The sequence below is a fragment of the Teleopsis dalmanni genome, chromosome X, assembly GCF_002237135.1.
Source record: "Teleopsis dalmanni isolate 2A chromosome X, ASM223713v2, whole genome shotgun sequence".
Classification (NCBI taxonomy): domain Eukaryota; kingdom Metazoa; phylum Arthropoda; class Insecta; order Diptera; family Diopsidae; genus Teleopsis; species Teleopsis dalmanni.
The window spans coordinates 48,588,256-48,609,081 of NC_051848.1; the positions used below are offsets into that span (position 1 = coordinate 48,588,256).

At 27.5% G+C, this 20,826-nt stretch overlaps 1 protein-coding gene across 3 annotated transcripts in view; it reads right to left on the reverse strand.

Annotated features, from left to right (window-relative positions):
• Nucleotides 1-13,408: 13,408 nt before the first annotated feature.
• LOC119662515 (glucose-6-phosphate 1-epimerase) overlaps nt 13,409-20,826 on the reverse strand; it is a 33,306-nt gene continuing 25,888 nt past the window's right edge. The window contains exons 3-9 of one of the 3 annotated variants that reach the window (XR_005250795.1): nt 17,118-17,176; nt 16,878-17,034; nt 16,638-16,818; nt 16,425-16,581; nt 15,221-15,372; nt 13,687-13,788; nt 13,409-13,634 (exon numbers count right to left, since the gene is read on the reverse strand). Coding sequence is in view for 2 of the 3 variants with exons in the window: in XM_038072147.1 (XP_037928075.1) it covers nt 13,934-14,032; nt 15,221-15,372; nt 16,425-16,581; nt 16,638-16,818; nt 16,878-17,034; nt 17,118-17,176 (805 nt within the window). In the remaining variant the exon portion in view is untranslated. Of the gene's footprint in view, nt 13,789-13,893; nt 14,033-15,220; nt 15,373-16,424; nt 16,582-16,637; nt 16,819-16,877; nt 17,035-17,117; nt 17,177-20,826 lie in introns of those variants that run through there. The other 2 variants (XM_038072148.1, XM_038072147.1) reach the window with 2 other exon arrangements.

The following is a 20,826-nucleotide window of genomic DNA, read 5'->3' on the forward strand; positions in this document are numbered from 1 at the left end:
TTCTCTCATTTTATTTACAAAATTGAATTTAAAATAAACTTAAAGAAAAAATAAGATGTTATATACTTCTAATTATATAAGCTACAACACTACAAGTTTATATATAACATATATATATATATGTATATATATATATATTAGAAAAGGGAACAGCAAATAACTTTTTTCTGACGTCATGCAGTTTCACTTTGACATTAAGGAGAATCATGTATAATTTTCAATATGATCTCATACAGATCTTTTTAAATTTGGTTTTATCTACATTATCTAAATTGGATCGTATTTAAAGTTCTTGTATATTTGTTTTCATTTACAAAGTTTTTAATTGTATGCATATTATATTGATCAACCAAATTTTCTAAATCACAAAATATCACTCCGCAGCTGAGCTAAATCGTGTTTTACTTCAATTCATTCTCATACTAACGTGTGAACTTATATATTTGCTTGGAACCAGAAAGTTTTAAATCCAATAAATATTAAATAGATCAATATTTGATTAAAAAGAAAATAATAAAATAGTATTCAAGTGACTTAGGTCGTGTGCGAGTTAGGCTAAGTTGCGTTCTAAATGAGGGAAATACTAAGTTGTGCCGATAATGTAGTGATGTGTCGATACGTGTTGATAAATGGCTAAATGTGTGCAGTGAAAAAAATCCCAAAAAATCTCCCATTTGGTTTAGCATCAACTTAGCCTAACTCGCACACGTCCTTAGAACGTTTCAAATTCTAAGAAGTAAAATCAGCAACATTAATGTAATGGCATAACAGAAACAATTATTTGTTCTTAGCATTAGTTCTTCAGAGTCCCCCTTATAAACTTCCACTCACATTCAACCGGTCAATGTGTTACGTACCAAGGTCCTTGCGGTGTTTGCGCTTACAATTAATGAGCTGCATTAGCATATTTTTGTATGGATTTTGTGTGAAAAAATTATACTTAACTTTACACATTTGACACGTTAAGGCCGTGTGTGAGTCGAGTAAATTGATAGTAAATTGATGGTAAATTGATGGAAATAATAAATTATGTCGGTATGGCAGCGAATGTTGGTATTTACCAGAATTTCGAGTAGGATAAATTAGATAAAAATTAAGTAAAATAGGTATTACGATTGTAAAAATTTTATAAAATGTTTAATAAATAAATAAATTAATTTGAAAACTTTTAACACAAAAATAATAAATAAGTGTAAAAAGTGCAGCGCAAAAAATCCCTAGGAAATTTCGATATAAATCTTTGCATTTAAACAATAAGTCAGATGTTAGTTTTTGGGATTTTTTAAACCGTTTTGAAAGCTTCCTTTCATTGAAAAGAAGCTAACTACATTTTGCATACTCTAAATTTTATTTACTTCAAATATTAAACTAAAAGAGTATCAATATGTGGCTCTTGTTTGATTAAACCAAACATCAAATATATTTACATCATGTTATGCTGGGAACACAAATGACGCGACTACCATCATAGATAATTAGAATAATTGTTGCTGTTAAATGTGGAATCTTCAAAAGATACTGATATCTCGTGCTATGAGTATGCACGATTCGCAATCAAGACTTACTCTTTAACTTGATATTTGCACCTACTTACTAAACCTCATCCTAACACCGTGCCTTTTCTAACCATACATCCCTCCGGAACCACATTTAAGCATTACTTCGGAGAGTGGTGATTCAGCAATTAGTGTCATCTATTTCTGCAGTTCTAGCCCTTTCTGCTGCTCTTTATCTTTTCCAGTTTTATGTTGACATCAACATCAGGTGGATAATGTTATCAGGTGTGACCTGTTTTCTGATTACTCGCAGCCAAGAAGCTGCGATGGCTTTCATATCTCGGACAATCGAAGAACATATATTCCACGGTTTCTTTTGTAACTGTTGCTGTGTGAATGTGGTAAAACTTTTAATCGGAATATACCACAGCACCGTACTGCATCAGTCAGTCTGCATCTCATACACCTCCGCTATACCGCTGCAGTATGTACGTACATTGTGACCGAAAAGTTTTCGGAAGTTCTCATTTAAAATTCGCGCGCTGTATATTTTTCGATATTTTAAGTTTATGTAGTTTGGCAGCAATTAACGTCAATTACTATGCCAAAAATGAGCGCGATCTGTCAGACAGTTCGTTTACGGCAGCTGTTGAAACCAGTTCACCTCAGTAGTGCGTTGCGAAAAAAACAATGGAAAAAAATATTGAACAAAGAGTTTGCATCAAATTTTGTGTTTCGAACGAAATTTCGTGTGCAGAATCGTTGCGAATGCTACAAAAGGCTTATGGGGAATCAGTTTTATCGAAAACTCAAGTTTATGAGTGGTACAAAGCCTTTCAGGACGGTCGTACGACCGTCGAAGACATGCCGCGTTCTGGACGACCTTCGACCTCTACCACCGACGAAAACATTGAAAAGGCAAAGGAAATCGTGTTCCAAAATCCTCATGTGAGTGTTAGAGAGATAGCACGAGAGCTAGGCATCGGTCGTGAGATGGCTCGTTTGATTTTGGTGGACAATTTGTGTATGCGACGTGTAATTCATGGATTTTTCATGACGATAATGCTCCCTCGCACCGAGCCAACATTATCAACGATTTTAAGGCCAAACATTCAATAAATACCATCGAACAGCCCCCGTATTCACCTGATCTTGCACCGTGTGACTTTTTCCTGTTTCCCAAACTCAAATTACCACTCAGAGGAACGCGTTTTGAATCCATAGAAGACGTAAAACAGAATTCGCAGAGGGAACTCAAAGCCATACCGGAAAGCGCCTATAAAATCTCGATAAATCTCGATTCAATCTAGATTTACTTTAGTGATCTTCAGCAGTTTATAGTGACATCGATGCCAGAAGAATCACAATGGCATCGATGCTTTATTGATACTTTAAGCATTTTTGAGAAATCAATGTAAGAAATTTATTGCTGTATTTCACCTCTATATTTTGCAAAACTTTTATGTGTCGTTTATGATGGTTTATGATTTCGTTCTAATATAAACACAGCAAGTGAAATTGTTAATAAAACTTTCACTGCAAATTAACAAAAACTCCAGAAAAATGTGCGAACATAAAAGTCAAATACGGCTTTGCGTCAGTTGGTTAAGAAGCACTGACTCTGAGCTTCAAATTTAGCAGGGCACGAGTTTAATTCCTTTTTTCACTTCATTTTTTTTTAATTACAATTATTTTTTAATTTTTGCTGTTGAAATTGCTTTAATTTATTTATAATTATAATTTAACATTTTTCTAATTAACTTATTTGAAGATTAACTATATATATCACGTATAACATGAATGATATCAAGAAATACTTAACTGATTTAATTAATAAATTTAAGGATTATAGTAAAATTTTAGATTAGATTTGCACCCAAAAAATATTACTTTTGTAATCTGTCTTGTTCGGAATATGAAATGACTAATCATATTTAGTTTCGACCTAAAATTTGGTGACTTTACCCTTATTCTTTAATTATTAATTGAAACTAAAATAGAGGTTTATTACTGTTAATAATAAAATTGAATAAAATTCCAATATAAGAAATATGATGAACAAAAACTTTATTTTTTAATGGTTAAATTTCATTTATTTTTCTATTTATTTATTAGTTTAATGAAAACATTAAGCTTTCATTGTTGAAATGAATAAATATTATTTAAAAATTACTGCATTTATTTAACTAATTTATAAATTATTTAAAGATACATATACCTCCCATAAAACTTTAACGTAATATTATAAAAAAAAATATAAGTTATTTAAATATCAAATAATAAAAAATATTAAAGTTAAAAAAAATAAACTCATTAATATTATTATATTTAATCTCTTATTTAGTAAAAATTGATTAAATTTTGAGTAAATTGATAAAATTTTAAACAAATAAAATTCTCCAAAAAATTTAGATCAATCTTGATCAAATCTTTTACATAAACTTTTACCTAAAGATAATAAATTATAAACTAACCCATAAATTACAATATTGATATTAAATAATTTTGTAAAGATTTATTATAAAACTATAATGAAATTTTTAAAATATAACATCCCATAAATTCTTCTAATAATTACATAAATAAAGTTAATATTTTTAATATTATAGGTAAAGAAATTATAGAAGGAGTCCTAAAATATAAACAATTTCGTATACCATCTAAAATATTTCTTATAAATAATAATCCTAATATCTTTTAACATAACTTATCTATTATCTCTTAATATATTTAATAAATTGTTATTACAACCGATATTTATTTAGTTTATACATATATATATATATATATATATATATATTTTGCCAGGTTTAATAAAAAAATAAAAAATATAAAAATTAATATATTACTGAAAAATTAAAATTACCAATTAATGAATAATAAACTAAACGAATTGAATATCTCAGACTTCATCTAGTAGAAAAAAATAAAAAAGAAAATATATTAATATAACTTAAAGACACAATTTCTAAGATTACATCCTGAGAATAAAATTTCACCAAAAAAGGTATACCATATACAGCTAAATTTATAACATTAAAACATCTACAAGTAAAAGGTATATAAATTCTTTAACCTCCTATTAAAAGAATATCCTGTAAATTATTTATATTGTGAATAATTGCTCCTGTCCATATAAATAATAATGCTTTGAATATCCATGAGTTATTAAATGAAAAAATGCTAATTTATAAAATCCTATTGATAATAGGATTTTAATAAACCTAATTGACTTAATATTGATAATGTAATAATTTTTTTAAGTCAAATTCAAAATCCTAGCTCCTTACCTAGATAAACACATTGTTAATCCCGAAATGAATAATAAACACTGTCCTAAAATTCTAATTAAGTTTATTAATAATTAATTTAAAAGACACACTAAGTCTTTCGTTTTTGTTAACCAAAAGATTTAAATAAAATAATTTAATAATTATTTCAATAGATATTAAAATGCTGATTGAATGAAATTACTTTTTTTTTTGATTTTTTAATTTTAAAAAATTAATATCAAAAGATAATACAATGAAATAAAATAAATTTAATTTAAAATTAAACATTTTTTATTTATTAAAAACGCATCATTAATGGAGTAAAAACAGTAATAAAGTTCAATATGCTTACTGTGCCAATAAATATGTTCGTCACTGTTGATCGAATATGTTCTTGAAGACCTGTTCTAATAAATTCTTACGTCCAATATAAACACATTTATTAGACCACATACAAACCCATATTACCAATAAATACATAATCTTAATGTAAATGGAGATTATTAATAATTATTGATTTTTTTTTTAATTGTAGTTGTTGAAAACTTTTGAATGTACAATAATTCTCATAATGATAAATTATAATTCTCATTTAGTTAAATATTATTTTTGCATAAATTCTTTCAACAGAAAGTAGTACGTTGTTTTCGATTTTAATATTATGAATAAATTTAGTTAATTGTCAATTTTCTTTTTACTCTTATACTTTGCTTTATTAAATAGTTTAATAAAAATTATTAATTGATGAAAATGTATTACATATAAATACTATAAGTCATAATACCATATTATAATAAACCCTTGATATTATATAAAAGTACTTTAATTCTATCAATTTTTTAAAAAATAAAAAAAAAAAACATTTTTAATGATATGAATTTGTTAACATTCTTCAATAAAACTCTTATATAATTTTTTTTCTCTAATTCTATTTGATTCTTCTACTTTGAGGGAAAACATTTTAGACTGAAAGGCTATCAATTTTTTTATTAGTTCACCATTTAATTAATCTGTTATTGCTCCAAATACTATTTTATTCCTGGAGATGCTGTTTAAAAATATATTTCAAATGAATTTAAATAAGATAATTTTAAGTAAAATCGGAACCATTATGCGTTAAGATATATATGCGGCAATATACATAAACGTATTTATATGTACACTTAACATTTTGAAGTGACATTATTAGGAATACTAAAAATAATTTTATTAATTAAACTAAATAAATCAACATATATTTATTTTTTATTATATTAAACATTATTTTTTTTCTATATTACTATAGAAAGTAGAACTGTTTTAAAGTAGAACGGAAATATTGTCTGTTAAAATGTGATGTGAACATAATGCATTGATATTATATTTTGATTATAGAGATCAATAGAGAGAGCTTTACCCACAATAATTCTTCTATTTTGTTAACTTTATTGCTATTAAGAATATCTTTTACTTATTGTTTCTTTTCAAGTCTCTTCACAAATTCTCTATAATTCTTAAGATGAACATTAGATACTCCACTTCTTCGCAAGAATTATAACTATTTCCAAGCTCATCGTCATTGCATATAAGCCAATCTTGCTTGTTTTTGCTCTTGATTTTTACTTCATTGTAATATGTTGATGTGTTATTTTACTTCACAATAAACAGCTAAGACTCCTCTCCGGCTAAGTCTCCTATAGCTCTCGTAGTTCGTATAATGTTCTTACTTCTAATGCACGATCTCTTTGCCATTTAAATGCTGCCATTAAACGCTTTTTCATAATTTTTCATTGTATTTCGTCTAAACCAACAATTCTCTGTTTCAGATAAGCAATGGAAATATCACATCTAAATTATAACTGATAAACCGATAAACTAAACAAATCTCTTTTCTAAGAAAAATACTTGAAATTCGTTATTATTAAATTTTTTACTTTTATTCACCAAAATAATTTATAATATTTTTATAATTATAGTAATGTATATAACCAGTAACATTTTATATACTCGTATAATCAAAATTTTTAATTTTTCTTCAAAGCTTTTGTTCAATGCATATGTATTTTATTTTTTAAATATATACATATATACAAAATATACATAAATCCAAGGCATCAGCAACCAAGTTAGAAACAGATACATCCGACATCGAAGCCATTTACAAATCAAGGATACAAACATAACTGCGAATTGATCCAAATGTATGTCGGTGTTTGAAGACATTTTCGAACAAATAAGTAAAATGTCATTAATGACCGAATAGGTACACTGTCTTGCAAGGCGTCCCCATGCAAATTTGAATGTGAGCTTCTAGTATAACTGTTCTTCGTTATTTTTGTTTTTTCTTTTCCTTTCTTATAAATTTCTTTTCTTTACTGAAAAAATACTAAAATATTATCAATTGTTATTTAATTATTAAAATATTACTACACAAAATTTACATTTAATAAACACAAAACTTCATACATAGCAACTAATTCGTCTGTCGGCTCTTTTATTTGGCTTCAAATAGAAATAATCGAACAACAAAGCAAATAATAATATTATGAAGTTTTGTAACCATCCTGATTTTGTAGGTTCATGGAACGAAACATGTAGCGTACACTGTACAGCACAGCTCATATCATTAACAAAGACATGAGCAATGCATTGCGGACAATGTCATCGAAGACAATTTGGGCAACTGAGAGGGGTCAATTTTTATCCCATATTTATCCAGTAGAAAAATAATAAATAAAGAAATTTTTGTAGAAATAAAAAACTAAATAAAAGAAAAAATTTTATTTAAATTTTAATTTTTTTATTTGTTTTTACCATATTTCCATTACCATTACCATTTTACCCCTATTCATTTATTATACATGTATATCGTCATAGGCAACTAAATATGTTTTTAAGTATTAAAATAAATGTAATATGCTAATATTTGATTTTGTTTATCTTTGGCGCAATCCAATTATCAAAAAAAAGGGATGTAATACCAATATAAAAAATCACGTCTTTTCTTTTTATCACTCTGGTGAATTATTATTTTATTTTTTTTTTTTTTCAAGAATATATGGTCGAGTACAAATATGTTGTAAGTTGAGCTAATGTTTCCGCATGTTCCCCTAAAGGTTAAAAGTAAATTTTGGAATCATCAAAATTCAACAAATTTAACAATACGTTTTTCCATATTTAACGGTTTTCCAAAAATTTAATATAATTTTGTCCATACATTAAAATGGGTCAGCTGGTGTATAAGTAATTATTGTTTCTGTTTTTCTAAGATACATTCTAAGGTGTTTGATATTTTTTATTGTGAATCCACTAATCTTTTCACCACAAAGTTCACCACATTTATCTCAAACGGATTGTTGTAATGGTATTGGTACATTAATTAGCATTTTAATAACAACAACATTTACTTATTGATGTTGTAACCCATCATATGGATCCTCCCACTAGTTCCGAATCTCCAGCAAGTTGAAGGAGGTGAGCACCTGTGTAACATTTACGAAAGAAATGAGAGAGAAAGATGGAGCGAAAAAGAGATTTTGAGATGGAGTGAATAAGGTTGGAATTGTGTTGAAAAATTATGAAAATGGTAAATAGAGAAGTGCCAAGAGGGTATATAGAAAGTGTTAGTCTAACTTGTATTATTAAAGATTATGAATTTTGACATTTCTATGGGACAAAGATTTTACTATCAATTGTGATCACATTTATGCCTGCCATAAGACAATTGAACACTAGGACGAAGTTGTGAGGGGTAGGCTTGCAGTTTGGAAATCCGGATTTCTCGAATCAACTAAATAATATTAAATAATAATTTAACAGTTAGGCTAGAAAAATTCTTGGCTCAGGGGAAGTGGTCTTTCTGAGAAATATCACACAGTATATTCATATTCCAGCAGCTTTGACAATAATATTGTTTTGCATGTGCTCAACAAAAATTATTTATATAAATTTTTAGATTCAATAATATTCTTTTTTTTTTTGATTTTTTTTCATGTCTTTTTTAATTTTTGAATAATATAAACACAAATTTAATACATATAGTTATATTTATAATTGTATATAAATGTATATAAATTAACTATCAATTAGTAAAAATTACTTATGCAAATCGTATACATATTTTTTGGACTTATTTGCTAAAATAAAATTATTGCGTATTTTCAATGAAGTTTCCTTTTTTTTAAATTTTTGTATTTTAATACATTTTAATTCAAGTTAAACTCGCGCTTTTGTAAAATGTTTAATTGTCAATATTATTTTTCATTCTACGCACGCATATAAATATTATATATACACACAGCAGAAAAAGTCTGCGGTCACCCACAAAATATTTCTTAAATTTCACATAACTTATTTAATTTTTACTCTAATTAATTTTTAATTAATTTTAATTTTAACCAAAGAAACAACAATAAAGTCCAAACAAAAAAAATTAACAGTTCTTCTTAAAAAAAAAATTTAACACAATTATATGCAAAATTATGTCCTGATACTGTGCGGAAAATTTTAAAGAAAAGCATGTATTATACCCGGGTTGCAAGAAAGAAGGCATACATATCCAAATGTAATAGAATAAAATGATCAGGGTTCCGAAAATGAGTTATTTTCTCCAAGAGAGTTAATTCTGCATATTTAGAATCAAAGGTAGAAAACTTGTGTGAAGAAAACCATGTACGGTCAATGATAAATAAAACGCAATTTCAACGGTGATATATGGTTGTAAAGGCGTTATGGTTTGGGGGTATATAGCAAGTATTGGTGCTGGGAAACTTGAATTTATACAAAATACAATGGACAAATAAAAAGAAATTTGAAAGAAAATGACAAAATGTTAGGGCTTGAAGAAACCTTTTGGTTTCAGCAGGACAACGACTCTAAGCATACAGTAGCGATCGTACGGATTTGGCTATTGAACCATACCCCCAGATAACTTTAAACACTACCAGAATCACCAGACCTTAATCCCATAGAATATCTGTGGGTTTGTTTGGAAAATAAGATTCACCAGCACACGATTTCCAGGAAGGATATGTTAAGAAACGTCATCAAGGAAGAATGGCTAAAAATAAACGCACAGGATACTGCCAGCTGGTTGAGTCCATGTAAAGACGTCTAAAAGAGGTTATTAAACGCAGAGATTATCCCACATGCTATTAAATTGTAGATTTTTGTGAAAAAATTTTTTTGTTTTAATATAAATATTAAGAAGTGTCCGTAGACTTTTTTCTGCTTCAAAAATTGTTGGTTTTGCATATAATTGTGTTTAATATTTTTTTAAATAATAATTGTTAATTTTTATGTTTGGACTTCATTGTTCTTTCTTTGTTTAAAATAAATCAGAAAACAAAAATTAATTTGAGTAAAAATTAAATAAGTTATGTGAAATTTAAGAAAAATTTTGTGGGTGTCCGTACACTTTTCTTGCTATGTGTATATACATTTATATATATATATATTATATTATTATATAATAATATATATATATATAAATATAATATATAATATATATATAATATATATAATTATATATATATATATATATATATATAGTATGTATATATTACATATATTTAAAACATATATATATGTACATATTTGTATATATATTAAATACTATTAACTTTTTACTTATATACGGTTAAAGTATAATAATTAATATTACTAAAAAAAATTGATTAAAGTTTTTGATTTTTTTATATATGTATATATTTTACCTATTTCATTGAGAATTCGTTAAGTTTTACATTTTCATTTATTTATTTTTAGTATTTCTATTATTATAATAAATGGATAAAGTTAAAAATCTGGAAAATATTATACAAACAAATAACTTTAGGTGAAGAAGAATATAGTACAAAAGTGTGATTTGAATCAATAGCAATGCTAATATATAAGTTTGATTATTTTATTAACTAAAAATTTCAAAAGCACAAACAGTATAAAATAATTATCAACAATTTTTTTTAATATTTTATAAATTATCACATTTATTTTGTCAGTATCCGATTTAAAATATTTATACATTGACAAGCTTGTATTTTGTGCGCTAGTGTAAATTTTACGGTAATCTTTTTGATTAAAATGGTAATGTTTTATTAAAAGAACATACATAAATAAACAAAACTTTTGGCTTGCCTTAAGTGTAAGTGTAAGCACCTAGATTATTACCGGGTCAGCATATTAGACTAGATCAAAGTTTTTCATTTTGAGCTCATGGTAAGGGAAAAAAATATTGAACCGATTACTTTTGACCACTAAAATACTCAACTAGTATTTTATGTGTTATAAAATTTAAACCGAGTTTTATGTGTAGTAACGCATATACAGTGTTGTGCATAACAAAAGCAACCAATATGAGCACATCAAATAAAAAATTTATTTGTCTACTTTTTACTTTTTATTTAAAAACTTAAATACATAGTTTTATTTAGTATTGTCTTAGCTATCATCAAACAACAACAAATAATTCACAAAAGTAATAAAATATTGCGAAATACTTATAAAAACTGATTCGTCTATAATAGGAGAAGCGAGTTGGTGCTCATTCACAACACAATAGAAAGTTCTTAATGCACTTCAAAGGTGCCAGAATCAAATATGTTCTATCAAATAATTTTGCACTCTAATATCAAGGAAGAGAAAAAGTTCTATTATCGACGTTTTCACAGCTAACAAAGACAAAGACTGCTATCTAGACAAAATAATATTTCGACAGACTATCTATAATTGAAAGGATAAAAGATGCAAATAGAAGCATTAATTAATGCTCGATAGAAGCATTAATTAATGCTCGATAGAAGCATTATTAGGCAAGTGACTAAAAAATTAATCAAGAATTGTATGCACTGAGAACCAACTACTAACATTTGTGGAGAAAATATGGAATAATTGAAGTGAAACAAAAAGCTAAATTATTTTGTGGCATGAGTTTTCTTTTAAATAACTAAAGTTGTGCAAATATTTCATATCTATCGAAATCAAGCAAAAGCAAAAAACTGCCTACTGACTTGTATATTTCTCACCTGTGTTGCAGCATAAGGGTTTAAAGCAATTACTGGGCCAACTCTTCTCCATTAAATGGTTAAATAGATGTATGTAAATATTAAATAAATGTATGTAAAAATTAAATCTGTTTAAGTCGTTCGAAAACATAATGATTTGCTGATCTGTATACTGTTCAAATTTCTTAATGCTTTACCTTCAGACTTCAGAAGCGGTCAAATCTATGTTTAGTAACTACTCGTCTTTTCACACAACAGTGCCGGTCATCATGTTTCCACTGCAGCTAAAACTACTTGTGTTGATGAAATTAAGATTTGGTCGTTTCCATTGGCATAAGTTGATTTATGCATGTGAAATCGTTTGTTTGTTTACATTTAATATATAAAACATATGACAAATATTTCAAATTTTGATCATTTCCCTTGTTGGAAATGTATTTTTAAGGTTTGCATTCGACATTTTTGGCCTTAATTCAGTTGATTTATTTATAATGAGCTCATTTATATGAAAGCTTTTTGTATGGTAAATTATCCTCAGTAGCGCCCTTAATAACCAAAACTGCCTAAATCAGACACGTGGGAACATGACATAACAACTATAAAACTATTTCATATTTATAGTTTTTTAATTTGTATGTAAAATTAAGAATTGCAAGTCTAACAAGCTAAAAATATCTTTGCAACAAAGTTAGCTTTGAGCATAACTAGATTGCACATAATTATTTACGTGTTTAAAACATAACAAAATGAAGCTTTGTGTTTTTGGTTCAGAGCTAAAATATGTTAAATGTAATAAAGAGATTGACTATCTTACCATATTTATCAAATGTATATTTATATGACAATGTAGAGATCTGCTTTAATAAAACAAACAATAAAGAAATTATTGGGGTCATTAAACATTGACCAAGAATAGTTTTAGTATTTATTACTCTAATGCCTACCTCGTCCCACACGATCGTTTAGTTTTCCTCGCCATTACTGACACCTAACTTAATCAAATACTCGTCTTATAAATCCACTTATGTTTCCTGCTAATAGATTTCTATAAGCTACAACAACATCAACAACATAAAGGAATTATAAAGCGCACAAGGTATTAAAAGTTGCTGTAGCTCTTTCGATTAAAAATACATTGACTTCTTATAAAGAGAGTTTAATGATGATATTTTGAGAATTTCAACACGTCTATGTTTGCTTAAAGCGAAAGAAATAGTTCTAACAGAGGAAAATAAAAGCTGCAAATGCAATAAACATCAAATAAAAAATTATAGAGCGAGTCCTATGGGCAGATCAGAATGTATAAGAACGTATAATATTCCTGTGCTCCAATATAGAATATATAGCCTAGCACGAATTTATTGCAACTTTAAGTTTCCTGTTTCACTATCGGTTTCAATATCGCTACAGAACCTATACATGCCAACTTTGGAATTACCTCAACCAGCCTACTTATCGTCAAATATGCCAAACAACAGTAATCGAAAAAATAATAGAAAATAAAACTAGCACCATAATCAGTAGCCAAAATAAAAAAGACAAAACCTATACAATTAACTAAAACTGATTATATACATACATACATCATTATATAATACATATACGTAATATAGTTTATAAGACCTTGGAAATAAAATCTTGTTTGAGTACAAATTATAAAAATAATTAAAATTAATATCAAAATAATTTTACATACTCTAGTTTTGTGCTTAAATTGAAAATATACCTATTGGTAGTAGAGGAATGTTTTCTGATAGACATCACATTTTAAAAATATTTATCAACAGTTTCATTGCTCAATAATGTCAAGATCTGCTTACAGATCTTATAATGTACTCGGATCTGCTTACATTGCGTAAGTTATTGCTGTTCGCTTAAAAGTAAACCTTAAAATTGTGTTCAGTTTCACTTCGTTATGGATAATATTTTCCTTCTTACTTTAGAGTATGTAAAAGAATCGGTTTACCTCATTGGGTTCCGATTCTTTAGGCGCTAGCGACTTCGCTTTGTTTTTCTGCTAACATTTCCCTCGATGATTATCTATCGAATTATAAAAAATAAGTTTTAATAAGTTTTTATAATTATCAAGAATGTTTTTTTTATTATTTTAATATTTTATTTTATTAAAGAAATTACAAAATAAAAACATTTTTGAACTTTCTTGAAATTTTTCGTTCTTGAGTTATTAAAGTAGTCGTAATTTATATTCTTGACAAAATTGGGCAATTATAGTAGGAAAACTTCTATCGTAAATCGATTGCTCTTCGGCGTTAAGGTAGTTAAACTGCCACAAAAGAATAAAAATAATATTACAATTATATATTCATTATAGATTAAAATTAAAATAAATAAAATTTAATATACTCGTAATATACAAAATTTAAGGGTAACAGATCCAATTACAAGACTTTTTAGAAATGTTACTAAACGTGAAGACAATTCAAACGCGTCGCTAAAACGATCCCTTACTGAAGTACTCTCGAAATTTCATGGACGAATAGAAGCACTATAATTGTGTCTAAAGTCATCGTTACTCAGGATATCGGTATAAGTCTTTTGGATTGTACCTACGAACAGAAATTACTTTCCTTTTACCAGCATATATGCACATTTTTTTTTTTAAAAAGTAAAAGCCGCACAGTGCCTAATAAGGTAAATATGGAGAGTGGTTGACAGTAACATATGGTTTTTAGTCCCAAAACCTTCCATAGATAATTTTTTGATTTTTAATTTTTAGTCTTCAGTTAACTTGTGCAGAAACCTTGTACACACTTTTCGGTAACCAAATGCTTATTTAGAGTATGATAAAGTAATTTTTAATGGTACTTAATCATAATTATAAGAATTTCACTAAAAATGTTGGCTGGTCTTTGATGAATTCATGCATAGTTCTGGAGGAATCTGAAGTGATCAAAAATGATCACGAAATGTACTTATTAAAATACTTATTAGCATATATATTGCTCAATATTTATATCCTCCGCTTTTAAATCTGTCAAGGAAAAAAATTGATTGCCATAAACTTAGTTTATGCATTAAAATATTTTGATATAATTTCTAACAAGTTTAAAATAAAAGTTATTACTAATATTTATTCGACGTAACTTTAGACTCAATAGCTCCACCTTTATTTTGCACATGCATAAAATTTTGAAAGTACATGAGGAAAAGAGATGACTATAGCACACGATTCCTAAGACATCATGTCGTCTTTAGTAACAATTTTTAAAACGTCCTATATATATATATATATATATATATGACTAAATGTATAAGTTTAATATAGTAATAATAACTTTTATATTACTATAGCACTAGATTTTTAAATTATAATCATTTAAAAACGCTAAGTCATATACTAGTATACTAGATATGAATTTAGCTCCATATATTAAATATATTTTATCCTATTATTTTTAGAATAAAATTATAATTTTATAACAAAAATAATTTTTATAAATACGCAACATACTTGCAATATTTGACTGGCTTCATATACTGTTCCTGGTAATAAAATAACTGGCGTTGAAACATGTCCTGACTCTACGCAGAGCATATTGGGAAACTCGTCATCTCCAAAATCATTGATTTCTCTGGCTTGATCTATCCACGGATTCCAAATGACTACAAAAACATGCACGTTTTTTACTTATACAACTTTAATAATACAAAATTATATATAATTTAATAAAACGAAATTATATATAATTTTATAATACGAAACTATATGTAATTTTATAATACTAAATTATATTTATATATGTGGCATTTTACCTGAAGCAAACACTAATATTCACCTAAATACAAAATTTATTATTTACGTAAATTGGGTTAAGACAGAGATGTGCATGCTAATGACGGACTAAACAATTTGATTAGTTATGATAGAGAATAAATAACGAATATCATTGTTATATGTCTACCACATAACATAATTATAAACAATCTTAATTTGCGAAGTTTTAGTAATGATTTTAAAAATTTATGTGGATTTACATTGGACCACGAGATCGTGGAGGTAAGTTTGTAACCTTCTTCTGTGATTAACTGTAGCATAGCAAATTACTATTCAATATGATATTTGCTATATTTACTCAAGAAAAAATTAAAAATAAAAGAATACTCATGAGGAGTATCCAGTCTGTCTTGCAAAATAATTGCAAGGTGAATGAAATGCAAGAACGTTTTACTAAAAGTGCAAGAGTCCGAGAACACCTGTGTTAAAGAATTGCAACATCCATACGAAACAGCTGTTTTTACAACATACCACATCCACATGAGAAGCAACACATGTAAAACAACTGTTGTCTTTTTTTTTTTGTTTCGTTGCAAGTATATTGACATACATGCGTTTAGGTATAGCAAGATTGCAAGCAATAGCAAGAAACTTTGTGTGTGTATTCTATTGTTGTCCATTGCAGGCATGCACCCTACAATAAGACGGAGTTTGTAAGAATTTCCGTATGGTACATGTTTTGCTTGCTTTTAGGAGCAATGAATCAATTCTTATTTAATTAGTTAAGCTTAATTTTTATTTGTATTTATAATTCATAAATTTGATTTAGTGAAACTTTCTTAACTTTTGCTGAGTATTTAATGTCTGCTTCATTTAAAAAAAAACTCCATATAATTTACTTAATATATTTACTTATATTACTCGTTGTTTTATCACTTACCAGTATCAGGTAAATTATACTTTTGTAATCTCATTTTTCTACCAGAAACAACATTTGTAATAATATGTTCTTGTGGTGTATTATGGTACACACGATCAGTCCATTCACCTACTGTAACAACTTCTCGGCCTTCCTGATATACAGTACCGTCTCTCGTCTAAAAGGTTGAAATATTAATTTTATGAAATATATATATATTTTTAAAGTTATAACTTTGTCAATAAAAGTGCAGCCGTGCAATCCAGTAATTTGGCATCGACGAACATCAGGAACTTTCAAGTAAGTATGTAGTAACATATTAAATGAAAAAGACAAGTCCTTACTAGGATTATAGACCCCAATATGAAAATGTAATTCTTTTTCTCGTAAAATTAAACGATAAGTTATTTGAAATCTACAAATAAGACACATATTTTCAATTGTAAATTAAAATTTTATGCCATAACAACTAACTGATAGTTCCACATAGAACGTGTAAATTCGTTATCCGATAACGAAAAAATAGCTTCTATGTCACCATTGTGTAAACGTTCTGGCGGTCTTTCTAGTTGCCAACGAGTGATACGTGCGAATCCGTGTTGTGGGCCAAAGGACCATGGACCAAACATCGCTATATTTAATAAAAAGTTAAAAATATTTCAATATGTGTATTAAGAAAATTCAATTAAAAAATAAATTTTATTTAATACTTACGGAACACAAATGGAATACCACCACGTATAGCCTTCTTACCATCAAACGACGCAAGTTTGCTAAAATATTTACAAAATTAAGAAATTAATTAATTAAATCTAAGAAATTTTATATTTCTTATTCTATATATAAATAATATTATTAATCAAAATTATTACTTGAATTTTATTGCAAAAATTGTCTTTCTAAGACAGAAAAGACATGCCAATGTCACCACTATATATAGTATACTCTAAACATATTAAAAAATTGTTTGACATAATCTTCGTAATGATCTACTCAGTACTACCTGCGTTCGCTTAGTTTATCATATTATTTTCTACATACCGTTTGAGACGTTCAACAATATTAGTTTTAAACACATCAATTAGATTCTTTTGGTGATAAAAATGGTTGGTCTCTGATGTGTGAGAATAAACAACCATTGGGTAGAAAATCAGGACTGTATTGTCGATAATCCATTCACTCGATGTTTTGGGTATTGGGTATTGACATAGTGAAGAATTATTCAATCAATAAAATTCTATCATTGACTATTTTTTACAACGGATAATGCAATTGTTATATATAATACTCAAAAATTAAAAAACTAGTATAAGAAAAAAATAGCCCGAAAGAATTCTGTTTAACCCTTAATATTATATTTTTACTGTTTACTTAATAAGTTTAACTTATTAAATAAATGTCATTAACCATACAAAGATCTTCCGTGCTTTTTGTGAATGCTTTTCCGTGCATTCACAATGTCTCATTTAGGTGGTTTTGCTCATTATAGCCACTAATGAGAATAATTTACCATACAAAATTCTTTCATATAAATGAGGTCATTATCAATAAATTAGCTCATTTAAGGCAAAATGTCGAATGTAGCCATTAAAAATTAATTTCCAGCGGTGGCAAGACGTAGACTCGACTACCTTGGAAGCGAGATCTTAGTCCCAAGTCAAATAGGTAAAATTAAGCCCACAGCAATTACAAGATTTATAAATAGTCTAAAATTGTCCTAGTTGGGCCTTTAGGCGCACAATAGATCTTTTAGGTCGGGGTGCTTTGATAGCCTATGACTTAAATAATAAATAATAATGTAATGGATATATAAAATATTTACATATATAAATGATTTAATATCTCAATTATATATTTAATTTTTTGTGTGATATATTATTAAGTTTTTATTTTTATTTTTTATTAACTACTCGTTACTCGTTTTTTATTTACATTATAAACGAGTAACTTGTATCTGATTAATAATATAAGTACATAAATAAGCAATTTTCTTAACAAATTACTCTACAATCTAATTCGATGCCATGTCAGCGACATTTCGCCGTTTTAGTCGTCTTGGTTGTCCATATGAGGTTATGATGTTAATGGCTTCTTACATACACAGAACCTCAGTTTTTGATATGTTGCTTTCTTTTTAATTTCTTCAGCGACTGTGGACAATTTTAGATCGCTATGTATATCGCTGTTCCTAATGTACGATGGTGCTTTTAAAATGTTCCCTAGAACCTTGTTCTGGAGAAACGTTGAAGTATTTCGACTGTACTTTGGTTAGCGCTCCCCACTAATTCAGCGCCATATGATCATACAGGTTTTAAAATTTGATTATATAATAAAATCTTGTTTTGCATAGATATTGTGGATTTGTGGCCAATCAGTCATTCCATTTTTCACAACTGCATATCAATCTCATCTCGTTTCTTTTTTATATGTTCGTTCTATCTAAATTTTGCGTCCAACGTTATGCCAAGATATTTTGCAGTGTTGGCATATGGTATCTCAGAAATAGGATTTTTTATGTATTGTATTTTTTTTATTTATAAAATCAACATGAACAGATTTAGCAGAATTCAGTTTCATATGCCATCTTTTTGTCCAATTGTCTAACGATCTTTAACTGTTTGTAATTTGGCTATTGATTCTTCAACGGAGTCAGCAATCGAAAAAATTGCAATATCATCTGCAAATGTTAAAATTTTACTTACAGGTGTTGTTATAGGCAAATCCATAGTGTAAAGCAGGTATAGTACTGGACCGAGTACACTCCCTTGAGGTACAACAGCTTTTATCGCAGATAGATTTGTGTAATAGTTTGCGTATTTTATATAAAAAAAACTTCGTGGTAATGTTAGATTTCAAAATCGCAAAATATAACGACGGCAAATATGTAATTATATTATTAATTATATTAATTATCAAGTAATTATATTATTAAGTAAAGTTTATTAAAACAAACAAAAGCTCTCTTAGAACTCTCAAAGAACTTTCTGACACTGACACAAAAAATCTCTTTCACATGAAATAAGTAAAATCTTAGTCACTTAACGAACTTACTAAGTAAGCAGTAGGAATAAGGCTACTATACTATGGCAGCGTACAGAAATTAATGTACATCACAAAAAATCATCTTACAATATCTACAAAAACATATAAATTAATGAAAGAGAACAATTAGACGAATTTAAGTACTTTCAAAAGAAGTTAACTATAAACTAATAAAATGCCTATTTTTTTTTAAAGTATTTATTCGATTTCACAAAATACCTTTCGTTAAATTGAACGACTGCCATATTTGCAATTCGATTTACTACAAATCCTTTCGTTAACTTGAACGACTACCATATTTTCGATTGCAGTGTATTTTCGCAATGTGCTGACAATAGTTCTTGTACATTGAATGATGGGTCATAAAATGTCTAATCAGTATATAGGTATGTACAAAGTTAAAATGTCATATAAATGTATATATTCACATATGTATGTACATATATAATAACAGAAATCCGATCATTTACATTAAAAAAAAAATAACCTTCAAAAAAACTTGGGCTTTGCAAAACCTACAAGAACATAATTTTATGTGAGCTCTTCTCTAAAGCTCATACTTGCATCAACCAACATTTATATACAATATATACATATGTATGTATGTATATGTATATAAATATAAAAGAAAATAAAATAAATCCTGCACAAAAATTAAATAAAAAATTATAGAAAAACTGTTGCAGACGTTAAGAAATTTCAAGTTTTTTGAAGTAGTAATAGGAAGAGCAACCAACAAAAAGCGCAATAGCTGAGAAAAATTTACTTTTCTTTGCAACAACAACAACAGCTGTGATGATGAAGACGGTAATGATGATGATGATGATGATGATGATGATGATGATGATGATGACAACAATGGCAGTCTCTCATAAAACATTGTTCTTTACGAAGCATAAAAAAAGGAATAACGAGTAACGCAAATGCATTGAGCAATACTCATATGAAAACGAGACCAGAAAAACTAAGAAGTAAATATAATTATTATTATCATAATCATTGTATTATCGTTGCCATTATCGAGAACAATAAGGTTTCCATGCGTTTTTGCAACTATTTAAAGCAAATTTAAACTTGCATTTAGTGCTACTTTTTTTTCGAGGGGAACATAATCGTTAAAGCGAATAAGAATACATGTAAGTTGCTATCACTAAACTCATTTTTTTTCTGGATGAAGTTAACTCCATCAACAAACAGTAGCACTGAAAAATGAATTAGGAGTTGCCACTTGTGCATTCTGCGTTGAAAAAGTAGCCACTGTGATTTCTGTTGCTATGGTGAATATACGAGAACGTAATATTATCTAATGACGTTCACAGCTTGATGTGCTATCAAAACAAAAGTTAATATTGAAAATGTCACAAACTTCTGTCATTTCGAT